The sequence below is a fragment of the Sander lucioperca genome, chromosome 7 (assembly GCF_008315115.2).
Source record: "Sander lucioperca isolate FBNREF2018 chromosome 7, SLUC_FBN_1.2, whole genome shotgun sequence".
NCBI lineage: Eukaryota > Metazoa > Chordata > Actinopteri > Perciformes > Percidae > Sander > Sander lucioperca.
The window spans coordinates 41,670,174-41,691,573 of record NC_050179.1 but is presented as its reverse complement, the minus strand read 5'-3'; the positions used below and the strand labels follow the sequence as shown (position 1 = coordinate 41,691,573).

Below are 21,400 nucleotides of genomic sequence, written 5' to 3'. Positions count from 1 at the left end.
GAACCTGCAACATGTTACAGGTTGAGTTATATAAAAAAACAAATTACAAAAAAGTACATTCACAAGGCGCTTTACTCATGCCATATAAAACCGCCTGTGATCGCACACTGCAAGTTCTGCTTTCAAATGTTTAGTTAAAGTAAAAAGAGGCGTTATCACTGTACTTAAATATGGAGATTTTCATCTCTAATATAATGCTGGATAGATGTTCTGTCAGGTAAATGTATTTTTTAAATGCATACAATACGTAAAAGTACACAGTAAGTCAGTAGTATAGGCCTACAGTTGCATATTAAGTGCTTTGGGGGCCTTCTGTAAGTTATTTCGGAGTACAATGGTTCTGGAGAAAGCTGCAAGCAGCAATACAAGAGGCCAAGCAATTAGCCCTTTCCAAACAGGCATGTTTTGAATGGGCACTGCACTAGTTACATACATTATCAACTTGAATTTATATAAATATGTCAATTGTTTAAAGAACCTCTGACTTTTGAAACCAAACCTACAGTACTGTATGCCCTTGCATCCACACATTGCAGTATTTTTTGTATTTATTTTGTGTCTGACTACTTTATGACTGTTACATGTTTTGAGCTTTTCTTGATATCGACAAGTCAAGATTGGTGTCATTATGGAAACAGATGGTCAACTTTGACAGCTCTCTGTTCATATTAAATCTTACAGACTATGAGGATTTCTTTATTTAAAGCAGACGTCAGCCAAACAACAATCATTGTTTGATCATTTTGACACATTTTGCATTACTTAGTGAAAACTATTGTCAGGATTTCTCAGAATTTCATGGGCCTTTTGTCCACTGCAGTGTCTGTCATTTGATCTCTGATGCAGCAGACCTTTCTGTGGTGTGTTTCTAAGTAGGAGGCAGCAGGTCCACACTTGAGGTCTGTGACATTCCAGCTGTTCACATTTCCTGTTTTCAAAGAAATCACTGATCTTGGAGCCAATCAGCAACACATTCAGAAGCACCATTTATCCTGGCCAAGTATGCACTATCTAGTCAGATTTAAATTCTATATATAATAACTAAGGAATCTGCATCAGTGTTCTCTGCACCCTGTCTGTAGAACCCTCTTCACACACATTCTGTCTCTCTCTTGGATGTCTTTCTCACTCTGTTTTCCCTCTCTCTCTTGGCATCTAGTCTGGGCAGGAACTTGTTGACTCAGCTTTCACACACACACACACACACACACACACACACACACACACGTATTTGCGACTAAAAATAGATGTGTGTGAATTGTAAAATTTATTAAGGAGCACATGTGCGAATACCCTACTGTTGGGGTATTTTCACCTTGGCATTTTTGGCAGATGCGGCGTCCAGTAGCTCTCATGAACTTAGCTATATTTTTGTTTTAATTTGTTGTCTTTTGTGTCTTTGTTACTGTAGCATGTATGTACGTCTGTCAGAGGAAATGTAACCACACTGCAGCCGCTTTCCTCCCGCCATTATACAGCCCCATTACATTATATTGTATTGTTTGCGTGGAGTTGTGAAAAGTGTAACCACACTTGGCGACGGCTTTATCGGCATTGCCCTGACTCACTGCGATTTAAACAAGGTGCAGAAGCAACGTTGTCCCGCTCCGTCTATACCGAATCTCTGCTGTTCCCCATTCAGGAAACAGCGGCATTAAACTGTATTTCACACTATGATGGTTAAACTTGGTAAGAAAACCACAATTCACATGTGTGCCGAACCATAGGGGCGGTCCGTTGCACCACTACTGTATATTTAACATCACTGACAATTTAGTGATCAATAGAAAATAAATTTCACGAAGTATGAGCTGGGTCCGGATTGGAAACAGCATTTCATTGTGCAACCCTGTGTTTAAAGTATAGGTAATAACATAATTATTAAACACTCGACTGTCCTGCTGTTTGAGACGTGAACTAACCATAGACATGTGCCTCAGAATCAGAATGACATTTATTGGCAAAGTAGGAAAAATAGCATGGTGGCCAGGTCACCAACTTTCTCATATAACGGTACACTAAAATGTCTTTCTCAAAAACGTTTTAGGCGAGCAATGCCGTAACCGAATCTTAATTGAATATTTGATCAGCACTGCCTCGTTTGACAGTTTGATCTGAGTTTCGTGAGACTGGTAAGTTGCCCTGTACAGATAACGCCAGTTAAGTTCCGCAACTACGCTTGTTAACTACATTCAAACATGAAGCTCCTCTGTCAGTCATCGTCTTAAACCCGCCCCACATGAGATAAACAGTTGTGATTGGCCCATACAGGTTCTCTTTAGCTGAAGATCTGTCTAGACGGGATGGGGGCCAGACATCTGCCAAAGCAAATGAAACATGAGCTCGGCAGATTCGTCTGGTTCACAGGCTAAAGTTAACCACTTCCTGTACCAAGACTCCCAGAATGCACGATACCAGATGTGGTTATGTACAGTACAGCTTCCAAAGATCGCAATCTTTCCCATAGCTTTCTAGTTCTGTGTATCAGTGCACACTTTACTGTATTTTTGCAGTATGTCATGTCCTGGACCTCAGAGCCAGACACAAGTAGGGCCGTCGGTCTCTGAGCTAAGATCAGGATGTTTTTTTCAAAACGGATTCCTTAAATTGACTGGTTTTCTGATTATTGTGTCACATGGTTAACTGTGCTTTAGGGATATGGATGAGATAAAAAATTATGAATAATCTGGGAAGTATTCAGGGAGACATACTGAAAGTTGAGGTATTTCAGCTCTTACCTTCAAAACTTCAAAGATGTCCTTGGTCTTGTTTTTTTTTTTCTTGTTTTTTTTTTAAAAAGATTCTTTTTTGGGGCTTTTCCCTTTTATTTGAAAGTGACAGTGGATAGTCAGGAAAGGTGGGAGAGAGATGGGGGATGACACGCAGCAAGGGGCTGCAGGTTGGACTCAAACCCGGGCCGCTGCAGAGGACTCTTACTGGGTGAGCTAGAGGTCGCCCCAGTCCTTGGTCTTTCAAATAAGATAAGATCATCAAAGGAACCAGGAGTCAGGACATTTCTCATACTCTGGGTGAACCGTGAATGATGTTCTCCTAATAGTGCAGCAGGGGAACAAAGTATGTAATCTGCTGTGTACATCTGCTGTATTTTAGGGTTGTTTCTTCTGCATCTTGTGTCTCATCAAGTTGCTGCTTGTGTGTGATGTGACTATTTTGTCTGTAGTCCTGCAGCCGCAGTGTTTGAGCTTCTCCCATGACTGCTCAGCGGAACCCCTCTAAGGGCACTCTCTGTCGCTATCATAATCAGACATTCAGTGGAGCTGGTGGGGGAATATAGCTTTTGTTGTAGAGAAAAAAAATTATGCAACTTTGTTTGAACTTTGCAGGGTAAATGTTGTTTTGAAATATAGTCCTTTTCCGGGATGTATGGCCAAAGCTACGTGTGTGTCCCTGGGCACCTCATACAGAAGCCAGGACATGACACTCTGGCTACATGAGCACATGAACACATTGACGTCTGCAGTTTATTTTCAGTGCGAGCTGCAGACATTCCTTACATTTGGAATGTGACCTCTCCTTTATGTTTTAAAGTGTTCCACCACATAGTGTATGTGCTCATGTTTTGCTGAGGATAATGAACATCATCATTATTGCAGGCCCTGTAAGGGGGATTTACAGTAGTTTGAGGCAAAAGTACAAATGGATTTTGTCACAACCTAAGGTAAGGTACTTTCTGATCTGCCACCAAAAATCAGAGTAGGACCTTCTGTAGTAACCAAGAAGAATTGTTGAACAAAAATTCAAATTTAACAAAACCTGTATGTCTTTTATGATGAAGTTTACAACAGTATTAGACTGACCTCTTTTGCTGCTAAATGCTACACTGTGGTAACACTTTACTTGAAGGCATCTACATAAGAGTGACATGACACATGAACCCTAACTCTAACCCTAACCCTAACTTATCATGACAAAAACCGAATGACACTGTCTGACAGAAGCGTTGTGTCATAAACGTTTATGACTTGTTTATAATATTTATGACCCGTTCATTACAGTGTCATGTCACTCTTATGTTGATACCTTCAAGTAAAATGTAACCCGCTATGTTCACCAGTTAGTTGCTGTCTGTCACCCGTTTGGTGCTGGACAAGTAGTGTACAGAGGTTTTTCCCTCGAAATGCCTGCATGCTGTGGTTGGAAACGATGCTGATTTTTGCAATGAGACTGAATCAAAACTAAAGTTGTGGGCTGTAAAACCAAAACAATGAGCTGCAGGATGCTAAAACACTTTGTAAAGTTGAGGGGAACTGCAAAGTTTAATGATAATTCTCTGTGGGTTCTTCACCAGGAGGATGTTAATACAATGTTGTTTCGTGCATGGTCCTGATAGCACTCCTGTGGCAGCTTGTGTCATCTACTGGCAGGTAAAATCATAATCTCCTTGGTGGAAGTAATTAAATAAAATATATGAAAAACAAAAAAGTAGAGCTTTACAAAAATCATAAAAATGACTTACGGCAGCTGACCTGTTGTGACAACAAAACACACACACACACACACACACACACACACACACACACACACACACAGTCTCTTGTGGGTTTTCCCAAGAAAATTTGCTGATAGATTGCTACTATGGTGCTGCTCAGTTCAGCAGATCCAGGCAGGCGCAGAAAGAGTTCCACCCGCTTGCCACTGCAGTGTCACTCTTGCCAATGTCCTGATATCTACCTGACACCTGTCTGATGCCTGCCAGGCGCTTGCCACTGAGGTGCCAGTGCCACTTGGAGGATCTTGGCCTTGTTGAAAATAAGCTATGAAATAAACCTATGTTATAAGGAGGAAAATGTGCGAAAGCAGGTCTTAATTATCAGTAATCACCATAAGAACAACCTGGTTGTTGATTGATTTTATTTCTAGTCTCTTGTGTCTCTGTCTACAAATCGTTTTTATTTGTTTCTTTCAGAACTAGCTAAGCATGACAGCACACACCGCGTCATAGGAGTCCAGTACTGACAGTGTGGAAGGAGGGAACAGGAGAAGGAAGCAGGAGAGGAAGAAGAGAGAGATATTTTTATAATTGGAGCAGATGGGTGAGACGGAGGATGAGCGTACAGCACAGGCCAGCGTGCTCTTTGAGAACTTTGTCAAGGCGTCCACTTGTAAAGGGACTCTGCAGGCCTTCAGCATCCTCTGCAGGCAGCTGGAGCTGGATCCTCTGGACTACAGCAACTTCTACAGCTCACTGAAAGCTGCAATCAGCACCTGGAAGGCCAAGGCGCTGTGGGCCAAACTGGACAAAAGGGCACAGCACAAGGTCTACAACCAGAATAAAGCCTGCCAGGGCACCATGGTAAGAAAGACCAACTGGAGAGGACATTTTACTGGAGTTTGAGGCTACTAATAGACATGGAAAACTATTTTGGTTCAGTATCTTTGCAGGCTAGTGCTGTTTTTTGATAATGGCAGGGTATTCATGCCCGTCTGAGCCATGAGCAACCACAAATATTTAAGTTGTGCTGGCACATGAATGCATTAAAGATTTTATACAGGACAGCATGGCAAGGTAAACGGCGTGACCTTTTAAAAGTGTTAGAGGTTTGCTGGTTCATACAAAAAGCAGTAAAGGTGTGATCACACAAGAAAGTGGCACAGTGGAATTCATTTGCACGTCTTCAGAAAATATGTGGTCCTAGAAGCATGATGACAGACTTTAGTGATTCACTACTACAGTCACTGTAGTAGCTAGGGAGCTAACCGCTAACCTGCTAGTCAGTCATAGTAGAGAGGTGAAGTCCCTCCCCTTCCAGTGGACCACCATAGTACCTTATTTTGGAGAAAAAAATATGTACAGTAGTAAATATGGAGGGACAAATAATTTTTTGATCCCACTGGAATTGAGCCATGAATTACACATGTGATGTTCGTCAATTTAAAAGATAATTTTGCAAGTCGAGACGTAAAACTGTTTAAGTATAAGACGATGAAAATACGTAATTAGAATACACTCACCCCAAAGTCATATAAGTGACGTCTCGCTGAAGCTGCAATGCCTGTGTGTTTCATTTCATGTAACGTTAACGCACACAAGCAAAGCATCTTTCTCGTTCTTTCGCTTCTCGGCTAATAAAAGGACGCTGGATAAAACACATCAGGTAAGATAATGTTACATGTGTTGTGGAACATAGCTAGCGAGCAAGCCGAGCATCAAGCAAGGTGATGTATATTGTACAAGACGAAAAATGTAGTTCACTGAGCGGTTTCACACAAAACTAAGTGGTACTACGACAAACCTACAACAAACTTAGACTTTCTTCACTTGCAAAATTGTCTTTTACATTTACAAACATATGTGTAATTCATTGCTCAATTCAAACAGGATCAAACTATTATTTGTCTCTCACTGTTCACTACCATACGTTTCTCTGTTTTCTCTGTGCTGTAAAAATTATCCACTGACCAAATAGTGCCAAATATGCCATATCTTGTTTTGTCAACGCAGCAGTAGTAGACGTTCTGACTATTCTGTAATGAATACATTGTGTTTTCTTAGCTGCTTCAAAATAAAAGCCCCCCACTGGTTCACTGGTGGAAGAATCTGACCAGCAGGATTAGCTGCAACTCAAAGCAGCCCCAATTGGCTGTAGGAAAGCTGTCAGTAAACAGTGAAATTAGGCTAATATCTGAAAGTACGAACAGGAATGTAAGATAGATGTAAGGTTTTGAGTACTGAGGCCTGAAAGCAGAGAGACTTCTAAAAAGAGAAATTTCTCTCATCAGCATAGTTAAATTCATATGTATTGAATCATCAGGTGTGCACAAGACACAACTTTGGTTTGAGGGAGAAGACAGTATAGATCAGCACCCTGCTGTGATGCTGCAGAGGAAAAGCATGTGTACATAGCTTGGCATGGCACATTGCGACTAAAGCAGGCTAAACCGTGCCTGTGACACACACACACACACACACACACACACACACACACACACACACACACACACACACACACACACACACACAGAGAGTTAGAGTTCTTTAGAGACTCTCTTGTTTTCTAATACTCAGAACAGTTTTAATCATCCCTACCACCTTGTCCTTTACACCCAACCCCTCCACCCACATTTTGCCATCTTCTGTCTCTTTTATTCAGTGCCTGATCATTGGCGGTGGTCCTTGTGGTCTGCGGACAGCTATCGAGCTGGTCCTGTTGGGCTGTAAGGTGGTGGTGATTGAGAAGAGGGACACCTTCTCCAGGAACAACGTGCTCCACCTCTGGCCTTTCACCATCCACGACCTCAGGGGCCTCGGAGCCAAGAAGTTCTACGGCAAGTTCTGCGCTGGCTCCATCGACCACATCAGTGAGTATAAATCTGTTAGGGTTGGGTACCGAATCCAGTACTTTTTTGGGTACCGACCTAATTACGTCAGTACTACCGAGGACCGATTCACGTTAAATCAAACCAAATTTCGGTACCTAAATTCCGCAAACTTATCTGTCCTCTCTGTATGGGGCTCCACTCTGATACACACACACAGAGGTGTGGACAGCACAAAATGATATCACCTCGGCAGTTTGTTTAACGTTAAGTCACAGTGAGTCATGGCAATGCAGGTAGTTGCAAGTGGGGTTAGACTTTTAAAAATTCCACGCAGACGCTGCAATATAATATAATTGCGAGCCAAAAGTGGTCGCGGTGCGGTTACACTTCCACTAGTCTATATCCTTGACGTTCCACTTCTGGGATTGCTCTGTTGCCGCCAGAAAATCCGCTGGATTTCACTCATTTAGGCTGGATATCCGTTGCCCTGGGCTTCCTTTGTGTTGGAATTTTAAACTCTGGTTGATTTATGATGACTATGGTTAACCTTTTCTCAGATCTTTGCAAGGTAAATCCAGACAGCTAGCTAGACTATCTGTCCAATCTGAGTTTTCTGTTGCATGCCTAAAACAACTTTTAAACGTACACGTTCCACCAAAAAAAGTTCTTTCCAAGCCTATTTTGCAGTGGCACCGCGGCTTTTCTCTGGTGCTAGCGCCGCCCAAGATGATTGTGATTGGTTTAAAGAAATGCCAATAAACTAGGGCACGTTTTCCTCCCATCCCCAAATGCTATGTGGAGTAGCCAGATTCTCTTCCAGTGCGCTTTGGAGGAGGGTCTGGCAAAGCGAGACTACACTCAGATTCAGATTCAGATAACTTTATTAATCCCCAAAGGGGCAATTCAGTTTACACTTCCACTAGACTGACAGGCAGTGTTCAGTGTTTCCTTTAGGATTTTTTTTAGCAGTGGGGGCAGGTCTGTCCGAACAGCAAACTAAGAAACAGTTAGACTACAAACCGATAGCTTTTGTTTTAGCTTGTTTGTCAAAATTGGTTATTTAGAGTAGAGTAGAACTGTGTTTGTGTAAACAGCGTGGTGGACGAGAGTGGACTGCCCAGACAGGTCAGATTGAAATATATCGCTTCCTACATGTGTATGCCTGTAGACAGGTGAGTGGGTATTGATACGTATTTACTTTTAGGTTTTATTGTAGCCTACTTACAGTAACGAGTGTATCGGTATCTTTCCCACTCCGGTGCATGTCCTGCGTGTTGTAACACATCTCTGCTGTGTGTGTGTGTGTGTGTGCGTGTGTGTGTGCGCGTGTGCGCGTGCGTGTGCGCGTGCGTGTGCGCATGCGTGTGCGCGTGCGCATCGATGTTCAGAATTCAGTCTATCTTCCAAAATGTAACGCTTGTATCCAAACGAATTGTGCTTGAAGCTGCAGGCCATCCAATTATAACGACCTCATCCACACTGTCGAAATCATTTAGATATTGAGCCATTACATTGAAAATCTCTATAGAGATAGATAGAAGATAACAGGAGCCTATGATTTACTGTAGCCATCCTAACAACACACTACCTGAACGCCTTTTTCTAGTCTCCCGTTTCACTCTCCACAACGCTGTCTTCAGGCAAAAAATCACGTTGTGAGATCGATAACAGTTAGCTAACATGTGTTATGTTTCTTGTAATGTTAGCCATAGTTATTTATTTCTTACCTTGATTTTGGTGTCTGCGTTTCAAAGCCATCTCCCGCGGTGATGTTTTTGGTGGAGCTGGTCGTTTAATAGTCGACTCGGAAGAAATTACGTTTTGACAATAAACTACATCAACACTACAGTATGTGGAGTTAAACTGCACTGGCCCAATAACCTCTGAATAGTTCTACTTCTTGTTAAATTGCAATGTGAGCGGCAGCCACATTATGTCGGCAGGATCATTTAAAAGGCAACCGCGACTATTGTGCGTCTGCCCTATTTCTGATAGCGTGACGGAAGAAATTTTGCCATGGCGCACCGCCACAATAAAATCAACATAGAGGAAACACTGGTGTTCTCTATGCCCTTCTGACGTTCTGACAGGCTGGAGATTGTAGGCCAAACAGTGTTCTCTATAGCCTTTTGACTGACAAGCTGGAGAACCATGGCCTCAGATTTAGGCTACGCCTCGATATCCTGTCCATAAATACTACAAACAGGATTGGTGACAAAGCGCAGCCCTGGCGGAGGCCAACTCTCACCTGAAACGAGTCCGACTTACTGCCGAGAACCCGGACACAGCTCTCGCTTTGGTCGTACAGAGATTGGATGGCCCTGAGAAGGGACCCCCTCACCCCATACTCCCGCAGCACCTCCCACAGTATCTCCCGGGGGACCCGGTCATACGCCTTCTCCAGATCCACAAAGCACATGTAGACCGGTTGGGCATACTCCCAGGCTCCCTCCAGGATCCTTGCGAGAGTAAAGATCTGGTCCGTTGTTCCACGACCAGGACGGAATCCGCATTGTTCCTCTTCAACCTGAGGTTCGACTATCGACCGAACCCTCCTTTCCAGCACCTTGGAGTAGACTTTACCGGGGAGGCAGAGAAGTGTGATACCCCTGTAATTGGCGCACACCCTCTGGTCCCCCTTTTTGAAAAGGGGAACCACCACCCCGGTCACTTTGAATTCAAGGGAATTCAAAGTGCTTTTATTTATTATACAACAATTGTACAACATTAAAGAGCAATTAAAAAGGGGGGGCACTGTTGAGCAATGGAGGAGTGAGACGTGTTTCACATAGCTCCGGTAACTTTTCTTCTATTAATACACTAAACTGCTGTATATCCGCCTAAGAGTGCTTTGGTGTGACATAAGAAGACACAAGCAAGTGGGAAATCAAACCTAAAAGGAGAGAACGATGTCAAAAAAGGGAAAATCCAAAAAGAACGACCAACAAGAATTAGGCCTTGATCAACCCTCGGACTCAACTGAGATGGTAGAGCCCGACTACCTGAGTGAGGAGGCGGACCCACCAAACCGGGCTGTACTGGCCGCTATTGCAGCGCTGCGAAATGAAATTACCCAGATTAAAGACGACATATGCGCCACTATCGATGTCCGTATACAGACGGTGTACACCGTGCTGAGAGGTGAGTTGGCTACAACTAAAGAAGAATTGCAGACTTCCATTACGGCCCTGGAGAAAACCGCGGCCTCGCATGCTGGAGAGATAGAGAAATCCGCCTCATACCAGTCGGACGATGTCACTGTACTTCAACGTCAAGTCGCCCGCCTGAGCTCTGAAGTAGAAAAACTAACTGAGAAATGCGAAGACCTAGAAGGGCGCTCGAGGAGACACAACATCCGGGTCATCGGAGTCCCTGAGGGGACCGAGGGACCCAGGCCGAGAGACTTTATCGCCGGGTTGCTGCAAGAGGTGCTATCCCTGGATGAGAAGCCTCTCATTGATAGAGCGCACCGGACCCTCCGAAGACGACCCGAACCTAATGAGCCACCCAGACCCTTTGTACTGAGGCTACACTACTTCCACACGCTTGAGGACATCCTACGCAAGGCTGCAGCGGCGAAACGGCTCTACCACGGTGGTAAAAGGATCCAAATATTTCCGGACTACCCGCCTGCCTTGGCTAAAAAGAGGGCATTATTCAACCGCACCAGGGAGCTGCTACGGGAGAGACCGGGGGTCAGATACGGCCTCCTCTATCCTGCCAGGCTCCTGATAACTCATAACGGCACATAGACCTCGTTCATAGATGCCAAAAAAGCGGAGGAATATGCCGAACGCCTCTCCGCATCCGGCTCGACTGAAATGAGACAGGAGGACGCTTAAACTGATGCAATCACTGCTGATGCGGAGAATCAAGATATTCAGAGAGGTGGTTATGTACTGGTGCTTACTAGTTAGCTTTTATGGCTAGCGCAACACTAGCTGTCACCTATCCACGTGAGTTGCACACTCATACACACACACAGCTGGTGCCTCACCATTTGACTGTAAAACCGCCATTCTCATTAAAAGAATGATTGGAAAATGTTATGTCCTGCCTCATACAGATTGAGGTTTGCACTGTTACTGTTTCTTTTTCTGATATCTTATTAGGAGCCCTGACAATTGCTAGTTCTTTAAAGTGTGGAAATGGCTCACTGTTATTGAAAGATATCCAATGTGTTATTACCTCCCTTAATTCGTAATGTTACAGATGTTTCTGATGTCAGTTCTAAGGTTGGAGCTACAACTCAGTTAACCCTTTGGTCATACATGTTTAAACTATTTCTCCCTTTTTTTTTTTTTTTTTTTGCTTTTTTTGTTTTGTTATACAGACAATGCGAATCCCCACCCTGGGGAAAATTTTATTACAGTTTTCCTTCTTAGCTATAGGCCCATGGATACTATATTACTATGGCACTCTAACTAATCATACTCTCTTCTCTTCACTAAACTATCTAAAAAATTTGTATAAGTTACCAAGCTATGGGATCACAGATAGGAGTTAGCATCAGGCCACCAGAAGGTGCGAGGAAGTAACTTAAGTTACTGGTTTATTTGTACTTACTTCCTTAAGAAGACTCGCGCCACATTCACTTTGAATTGGCTAGAGTAGTTTTGTTTTCATTTGTTACTATGGGGACTGGGCTGACCTTGATAACGGTTGTGGGGCGGACTGGGGTAGAGGGGAGGGGAGGGACAGGAAGACCACTCACTCAAATCCTACACATTGACAGCTTTACTGCTACGGATACTGTACTGATCACAGATTCCTGATGTATGATAGTTTAAACAATGACAGCAGAGGGATGAAGGGTCTCACATTTTCCAGCTGGAATGTACGCGGAGTAAACAACCCAGTCAAGAGAAGTAAAGTTCTGACCCACTTAAAGTCACTGACCTCAGACATTATGTTTCTACAGGAAACTCACTTGAAGAGTGGCTCGCATGGCAGGTTAAAAGCTAAATGGATGGGGGAGGTTTACCACTCAAACTTTTCATCCAAAGCAAGAGGTACAGCCATTCTATTGAGAAAAGGTGTGCCCTTTTTACAGAAAAAGACAATCACTGACAAAGAGGGCCGCTATATTATAGTAATTGGTGAAATCCACAACATTTCCCTTACTCTAGTAAATATATACGTTTATATTTTATATACGTTTTTTCACTGATACCAGACATCTCACAAACACACTTGATAATAGGGGGCGACTTTAATACTGTCCTTGACACATATCTTGATAGGTCCTCCACGAAGAGACTCCCAAGAAATGCCTCTAGTGAATTTTTAAATACGTTCATTAATAACACAAATGTACTGGATATATGGAGAGCGATGAACCCTTCAGGTAGGGACTATTCCTTTTATTCACCTGTACACAACTCCTACAGTAGGATAGACTACTTCCTGGTGGACGCCAAACTCATACCATCCACATTGAATGCTAAATATCACAGCATTGTGATTTCAGATCACAGCCCACTCACCTTTTCGTTGTGTTTAGATCATGTAGATAAGCCATACGCCTCTTGGAAACTGAACTCGCACCTACTCACTGAAAATAAATTTTGCGAATACTTAAAAGACCAGATTTCTTTATACTTTGAAATAAATGACAACCCTGATACCTCTCCCTCCATCCTCTGGGAAGCATTCAAGGCTTACATAAGAGGCTGTATCATTTCGTTTGAAGCTTCTAGGCGAAAAGTAAATAAGACCAAATTAAAAGAATTAGGAGATCAAATTAAATTACTTGACATAGAAAATGCACACTCCCCTTCTATTATATTGCACAGGAAAATAGCAACACTTAAATATGAATATAACAAAATTATCTCTGCAAAACTAAGTAAAGCATTTCTCTATACTAGGCAAAAATATTTTGAATTTGGTGACAAACCACACAAACTACTAGCTAGACAACTCAGAAAAATGGAAAACGACAGAACAATACACAAGATAAAAGCTCACAATAATACAATACTTACAAAGCCTAAAGATATCAATGACAGGTTTCTTGAATTTTATACTGATTTATATACCTCAAAGACCACTTCAGATTCTGTAACTATTAATACATTTTTAGACAAATGTGAGCTTCCCAGACTGAACAAGGAAGATTGTGATTCTTTGAATTCTGACCTCACAATTGCAGAGGTTCGGAGCGCCATTGCCTCCCTAAAGAGTAATAAGGCACCCGGTCCTGATGGACTTCCAGGGGAATTATACAAAACATTCAGTGAAAACCTATCCCCTTACCTGTTGAAACTGTATGAACATGCCCAGATACAGGGTAATTTACCCCCCACCCTAACTGAGGCTGTGATCACATTAATTCACAAAAAAGGGAAGGACTCACAGGAAGTAGGCGCTTATCGTCCTATCTCCCTCCTCAATGTCGATGGAAAATTATTTGCCAAGATACTGGCTAACAGGCTGAATCCTCTATTGGGAAAACTAGTTCATATGGACCAGACAGGTTTCATACCGAACAAGAGTGCTACTTTCAATATTAGACGTCTTTTCAATATTATATATACAAAGAGAGGTCCACCTACTGATCTTGTCATACTTGCACTTGACGCCGAGAAGGCATTTGACCAGATTGAGTGGTGCTACTTATTTGAAGTTCTTAATAGGTTCAATTTCGGAAATAAGTTCCTGTCACTAATTAAACTCATTTATAATAATCCCACGGCTCAAATCCTAACAAACCGGACAATATCCTCCTCGTTTAGATTATATAGAGGGACAAGGCAGGGGTGTCCACTATCCCCTTTAATTTTTGCGCTGGCTATCGAGCCTCTAGCCCAATGTATCAGAATAGAACCCCAGATTTATGGTTACTCCACCAAAGATACAAATAATAAGATATCATTATACGCAGATGACATCCTTTTATATATAACGCGGCCTCAAATTACTATTCCAAATCTTCTGGACAAAATCAACCTGTTTGGGACCTTTTCGGGTTATCGGATCAATTGGACTAAAAGCGTTTTAATGCCGGTCCATATGAGTGACTTAGCACACCTAGGTCACTTTCCATTCACAGTCTCTCCAGAGAAATTTACCTATTTGGGGATAGAAGTGACAAAGCAGTACTCCTCTCTATTCCAGGCAAACTTCCCCCCTCTAATAGAGCGATTACAGACTAGAATATCATTCTGGGACACGCTCCCAATTTCTTTAATTGGGAGAATTAATGCTATAAAGATGATTTTCCTCCCTCAATTGTTGTACCTATTTCAAAACATCCCAATGTTTCTAAAAAAATCTTTTTTTAAACAACTAGATTCTTTAATAGTTCCTTTTCTGTGGGGGCACAAGGTTCACAGAATAGGCAAAAAACATCTCTGTAGGCCAAAATCGAAGGGGGGATTGACACTCCCAGACTTTTTGCTATATTACTGGGCCTCAGCGATTAAGATGTTTACCTTTTGGTTAGACACATCAATACCAATGTCTGATTGGCTAATGCTGGAGCGGGAGGACTGCCACCCGTATTCTATGGCCGCGGTCCTACTAGCTCCGGCTGCGGTTAATAAGTCCCTGTATAATAACAACCCAATCATACATGGCATGATCTGTACCTGGAAACAAATCAAGACCACCTTTAATCTTAAACCAATCTCTCCTCTGCTACCCATCACTAGAAACCCTACATTTTCCCCCTCCAGTCTGGATGGAGCCTTTTCTACATGGAGTGAGAGGGGTGTCCAATGTATTGGTGACTTATATATGGGAGGCATCTTTGCCTCATTCACACAACTACAGAGGAAGTATGAGCTGGGGAATAATAACTTCTTTCGTTACCTACAAGTTAGGGACTACGTTCGGAAATACTTAAGAGAATTTGAGACTGAATCACAATCTAAAATAGATGACTGTCTGAAACTGTCTCCTAACGAAAGTAAATTGATATCCCGCATCTATAACAATCTCTTATTAATAAGCTCCCCATCGACTGAAAATTATAAACGTAAGTGGGAAGAGGAACTTGGTGAATCTATTCCAGATGATTTATGGACAGAAAGTCTTGAAAAAATACATAATTGTTCCGATAACGCAAGACATTGTCTTGTCCAATTTAAAATTATTCATAGGCTTCATTACTCAAAGGAGAAACTACACAACATATACCCAGAGGTGTCACCTATGTGTGATAAGTGCCACTCTTCTGTAGCATCACTTCTCCATAGTTTTGCTCTATGCCCAAGGGTCCAATTGTTCTGGATTGATATATGTAACATTATGTCTGAGGTCATAAATACTTCAATCAAACCTGAGCCCTTGTTCATCATTCTTGGAATATCGGCGACCTTCAGGAAACTTAGTGTGGCACAGCAGCACTTTCTCTCTTATTGTTTCATAATAGCAAAGAGATTAATCCTCATCTTATGGAAGAGCACAACTGTACCTACTTCTAAGATGTGGTTAGAGGATTTAACTAACACACTTCATTTAGAAAGGATAAGGTATACATTGAAAGACAGGCTCAACTTATTCAATAAAACATGGAAACCCCTTATATCATACCTCAAAACTACAATTCCAGTACAACAGTCCGCATCCTAGCACATGATATAATGACAATTATAATGGTATTAGAGTGAAGGCCTCTGTGAGGGAGGGTGGATGGGGTGGAGATACATAGGGAGGGGTTAGATGGGTAGACGGGGGGGATGGGATAGTGTGGGGGATCGCGATCAGCCTGGTAGTGTTCTTGCCACTGTTTTTGTATTATTGTTGTTACTTGTCTCTCTCTTTTTTTTTTTTTTTTTTTTTTTGCTTTGCCTTGCTTTAATGCTGCACCACTTCAAGTTTACTGTTTATTTGATTTATTGAATTACTTTTAAAAAAATTCTTAGAATGTACAAGTGAATTGTATGTCAAATCGTATGCTTTAATAAAAAGACGTTTGAGAAAGAGCAATTAAAAAGAGATAGAAAATAAAAACAGGCTAAAATAGAATAAGATACAAATTAGGGCTGCAACGATTAGTCAACATAATCAATGATGTTGATTATAAAAATTTGTCTATGCATAACACACTTCTAAAGACGCTTATGCACTGGGAACCTCCGCCTGCTGCTGCCTGCTCTTCTGCTGTTCCAATCAAAATGTGTTTGATAAATGCACGCTCTATAGCGAACAAGGCTCACATTTTAAATTACTTATTTAAAAGGGAACATCTGTTTTTTTTTTTATTTCTGTTGAAACCTGGCAACGGATCATGGAGTTTATCTATTTAAATGAATTGTGTCCCACAGTGGTGGTCTTGCTGTTGTCTGGAAAAATGACTTTGTCAATTGGTGAACACAGAATCCGGCGCCACTCACACGGGTGGTCATACCTTGGACCTTTGTTCAATGTTGCTCGACAACGTGGCGCCTTTTAAAGGTTAGGACAAGGGCTATCAGTAACACTTCTACATGGATGACCGACACTGTCCGTAGCCTGAGACGGAGATGTCGCTAGACAGAACAACTATGGAAAACCACTGGGCTAAAAGTGCACCGCCTGCATCTCAAATATCTTTGTATTGCTTTTAATACACTGGTGAAGGATGCTCGGACTGCTTACTTTGCTAACTTAATATCTTCTTCGAAAAGAAATCTTAAGATTTTGTTTGACACTGTTAATAACTTAGTATCACCGCCACTCTCCGCATTACCATGTTTCTCCACAGATGATTGTAATTAGTTCCGTACCTTTTTTGTTGATAAGGTGACTGCTATTAGATCTAGTATTCATCCTGTGGCCTGCACACAAAATTCAAGCCATTCTCTGTCTTATGTTTTTGGAATCTTTCCAACCTATCAGCTTACAAAACTTGCTAGACTTGATTAAAAAAATGCCCTCTGGATATAATACCATCTTCTCTCTTTTTAAAAGTGTTACCAATTATTGGCCCTGCTGTCTCAGCGGCAGATTTCTGTCATTCAAACAACTTTTAGTTGTAATTTAAAACTCATCCAGCCAATTTAATAAAATTAAGGGTTTTATTCGTGCTCGAGTCCATAGATGCAGTTAATGGATAGCCTACAGGAACGGAGAACTGAAGGCTCTGTTAGCAATGATTAGCTCCGTTAGCGGTTAGCTCCGTTAGCGGTTAGCTCCAGTTAACTCCGTTATAGGAGTGGATGAGACTGCCACGGACAGGGGTAACAACCAGACTCTGATAAATGATATTCGGGGAGCTTCCACAGCGGTGTGGCCATTTTGTACGGTTTTATTAGTACAGTTAATCCCAAGGCAAGAGCACCAGCAACATGCTACTGCTAACGGTAGCGTCTGAACCTGAAGTGGCTGCGCGAGACACACTGCGCAAGAATTCACGAGGGGAGGGGCTGGAGGCAGCTGGTCTGGGCGCGCTGTAAAAAATGTCGCCTATTCATATTTTTAACACTAGGCTGCCCGCAGATGCGCCTGCTTATTAATCGGCTTGATATTGGCCGATGCCGATTATGTAAAAAATTGCCAAAAATCGGCCGATTAATCGGTCGACCTCTAATCCAGCCCATATTAAAGAAAACTAACCTAGATACTGCCTTGCCCAACAACTTCAGGCCCATATCCAAGCTTCCATTGTTGTTAAAAAAAATTAGAGAAGGTTGTGGCAAACCAACTGACTGCTGTGTTGGAGAGACACAATATTTATAAGTTTCAATCAGGGTTTTGGAAACAGCACTCCACAGAAACTGCTTTTCTTTAATCCTCGGATGTACTTCTTGACCTCAGCTCAGCATTTGACACAGTCGACTATCACATCCTAGTTAAAAGGTTACACGATTGGGTGGGTATATCAGGCACAGCTCTAGACTGGTGTTCGTCGTATCTCACTGGCAGAAGCTTTACCGTCTCTATAGGAGACTTTGTGTCAGACTGCTCTCCACTGTCCTGCGGTCTCCCACAGGGCTCGGTTCTGGGGCCCTTGCTATTGTCGTTATATTTGCTGCCTGGGCCAAATCATAAACAGATACAATATTGCTTACCAGTTATATGCAGATGATATCCAGCTACATTTTTTTCATTTAAACCCAGTGAGGCCTCCAGTTTGTCTAGGCTTCTTGACTGTCTCAACGCTATTAGGGACTGGTTAGCAGTAAATTCATTACAGCTCAATACTAATAAGATGGAGGTTCTAATTGTTGCTCCAGAAAAGATCGTCCCCACAATCATACCACGTATTGGGCCTCTTTCCTCTGCTGTCTGCTCAAACCTACACAATTTAGGGGTGATGTTTGATCTACACTGTTTGACTCACATGTAAAGCAACTAACCTGATCTTGTTTTTTCCATCTAAGAAATATTAGCAAATTGAGATCTGTAGTTTCAACTGCTGAACTTCAGATGCACATACATGCATGTATCTCTTCCAGCATTGATTACTGCAACTCACTGTTCTCTGCACTTAGTATGTCTACCCTTGATCGCCTTCAATCCATCCAAATCGCTGCCGCAAGGCTACTTACAAGGTCATCTAGACAGTCTCACATCACCCCTGTACTCAAGACCCTGCACTGGCTACCTGTCAAATATAATATTCTATTTAAGATTCTCACATTAACATACAGAGCATTGCACGGTCAGTCACCTGCATATGTGGCTGACCTACTGGAACCTTATTTGACAGCGTGCCCTGTAAGGTCCAATATGTCTAATTTGCTAACTGTTCCTCGCACCCGGCTTAGGACCTGTAGCCTTCGAGTCAGTAGCAGCGAGACTTTGGAACTTTCTGCATCCTCTTATGCGATCTGCTGTCTCTGTTGACTCTTTTAAAAATTAGTTTAAGACCTAGTTTTTTTAAACAGCCATTTGGTTGACCTGTCCACACTTTATTTATTTATTTTATATATTTGTGATTTTTATTCAATTCAATTTTATTTATAGTATCAAATCATAATTAAAGCTGCAAGCAGCGTTGTACGGGCCCTCTCTCTTCTGCGCGCGTCGGGGTTACTGGCAGACGCCGATCCTTGCAGCCGACACTGCAAATTGCCACCAATGAAAAGGGAACTCTCTGCTGAGTTCAATATCTCACACAAGACTCTACGTCATACAGTTCTTTAGCTGGGAAACAGGGCGTGGCTAAAGCATAGGGGGCGGGCCAAACCATGACCAATGAAAATGGAACTCTCTGCTGAGTTCAATGATACCTCACACAATAGTATACATCAAACGGGTCATTAGTTATAAAAGGGGGCGTGGCTAAAGCATAGGGGGTGGGCCAAACCATGACCAATGAAAATGGAACTCTCTGCTGAGTTCAATGATACCTCACACAATAGTGTACATCAAACGGGTCATTAGTTATAAAAAGGGGCATGGCTAAAGCATAGGGGGCGGATCAAACCATGACCAATGACAAAGGAACTCGCTGCTGAGTTCAATGATACCTCACACAAGACTCTACCTTAAACGCTTCAAAAGTTATGAAAGGGGGCGTGGTCTGATTAAGTGGGCGTGGTTAAAGTATAGGGGGGCGGCTCAGTATCACATGTAATCTCTGAGTAGTTTGTTAAAGTATAGCACCTATAGTTTTGGGACTACTTCCTGTTGCCACTAGGGGTGCTATAACTGAGTAAATATTGGCCTTTATATGTCCTCAGGGTTGGACTCTTATGAATCCTGAAGTGTCGAGCCAATTGGACAATGTACACTCAAGTTACACCCACTTCCTGTTTCGATGGCAAAATGCACAAAATGGCCGCCCCGCCACGGCCATGCCCTATGACGAAAAGTTTTTCTTTTAATAACTTTTCATCTTTAACGTCTTAAGATGGCACAGACTAAATTTGAAGTCGATCGGATGAAATCTCTAGGAGGAGTTTTTTTAAAGTACGACACGTGGAATTGGCCAAAATCGCACTAATTTAGAACTTTCAATTCAAAATGGCTGACTTCCTTTTGGGTTTAGGGTATGACACCAATTAGCTTTTTTGAACGTCTTGAAACTTGGTACATATATGTAGCATGCTACATATATGTACCAAGTTTCGTGAGTCTACGTTAAACGTACTGCAGGGGCTCAATTTTTTTTTATTTTGTAGGGGGCGCTAGCGAGCCATTTTTGTGCGCCTATTCCCAAAACCCTTACAGTACGTAAATTTTCACCAGGCTTGGGAACATCACTGCCTGGTATGGAAACAGCAATGAACAGGACTGCAAGGCCTTGCAAAGAACATACAATAGGCGGTGCTCTACCCTGCCTAAAGGTTATTTACATCAGGCTCATCATACACATATATATGTATTATTATTACTGTTTTCAATGCATAAATGGAAGGAACTGACTGATTGCATTTTACTGAAATTGTAATTTTATGATTTCATGTGACAAATAAATAATAGGAAAATGGAATTTTGTGTATCCACTCCAGGTATCCGCCAGCTCCAGCTGATGCTGATGAAAGTAAGTCTGATTCTGGGAGTGGAAATTCATGTCAACGTGGAGTTTGTCAAACTTGTGGAGCCACCAGCAGAGCAGACTGACGACAGTAAGTGTGTGTGTGTGTGTGTGTGTGTGTGTGTGTGTGTGTGTTATCCGTATGTTAAAGGGTCATAAGTGGCAGAGACACACAGGGACTCTTCTGCAAATCTCAGCTATGGAAAGCTGTCTGCTCACCAAATACATATGTAAAAGTGATCAGAAGGTTTCCTATACCTCTTTCACACCGACGACCAGGAATGGACCCTGATTATATGATTAGTGTTCAACCCTTATTTTGGGGTCCCTGGTCATGACAATTCAGAAATGACCCCAGTCACAACCCAACAATTACCTTAAAAGATAGAAATGGGCGGGGCTTTACACGTCATATTCAGTGAACAGCTAACTTGTCACATACTCCAGTCTAGATGTACCACAAAAACTAATGTAGCTACTTGAATCTATCATTGTACAGTAGAGAGAGAAATAAAGCTTATTTTGATTATTTCACGTGATTATAGCCTGGTTGACACCAGACCCTTCTCAGTTTTAACTGAGAGTGGGTCTGGGAAAGGTTCATTGACAGTTCATTTCCAAAGGGGCGTCATCAAATGCCTCTGGGCGCATTGGATAGTCCTTCAACCAATCAGACCAACGATCCGGGTGACGCTGCGCTTCGGTAGC

General features: G+C 42.2%; 1 protein-coding gene across 4 annotated transcripts in view; it reads left to right on the top strand.

Moving 5' to 3' along the window:
* mical2b (microtubule associated monooxygenase, calponin and LIM domain containing 2b) overlaps positions 1-21,400 on the top strand; it is a 117,556-nt gene that overhangs the window by 11,526 nt on the left and 84,630 nt on the right. For all 4 annotated transcript variants that reach the window (XM_036002758.1, XM_031297876.2, XM_036002760.1 and 1 more), the window contains exons 2-4: positions 4,928-5,314; positions 7,113-7,320; positions 20,667-20,783. In XM_036002758.1, the coding sequence (XP_035858651.1) occupies positions 5,051-5,314; positions 7,113-7,320; positions 20,667-20,783 (589 nt within the window). In that variant the 5' untranslated portion in view covers positions 4,928-5,050. The remainder of the gene's footprint in view (positions 1-4,927; positions 5,315-7,112; positions 7,321-20,666; positions 20,784-21,400) is intronic.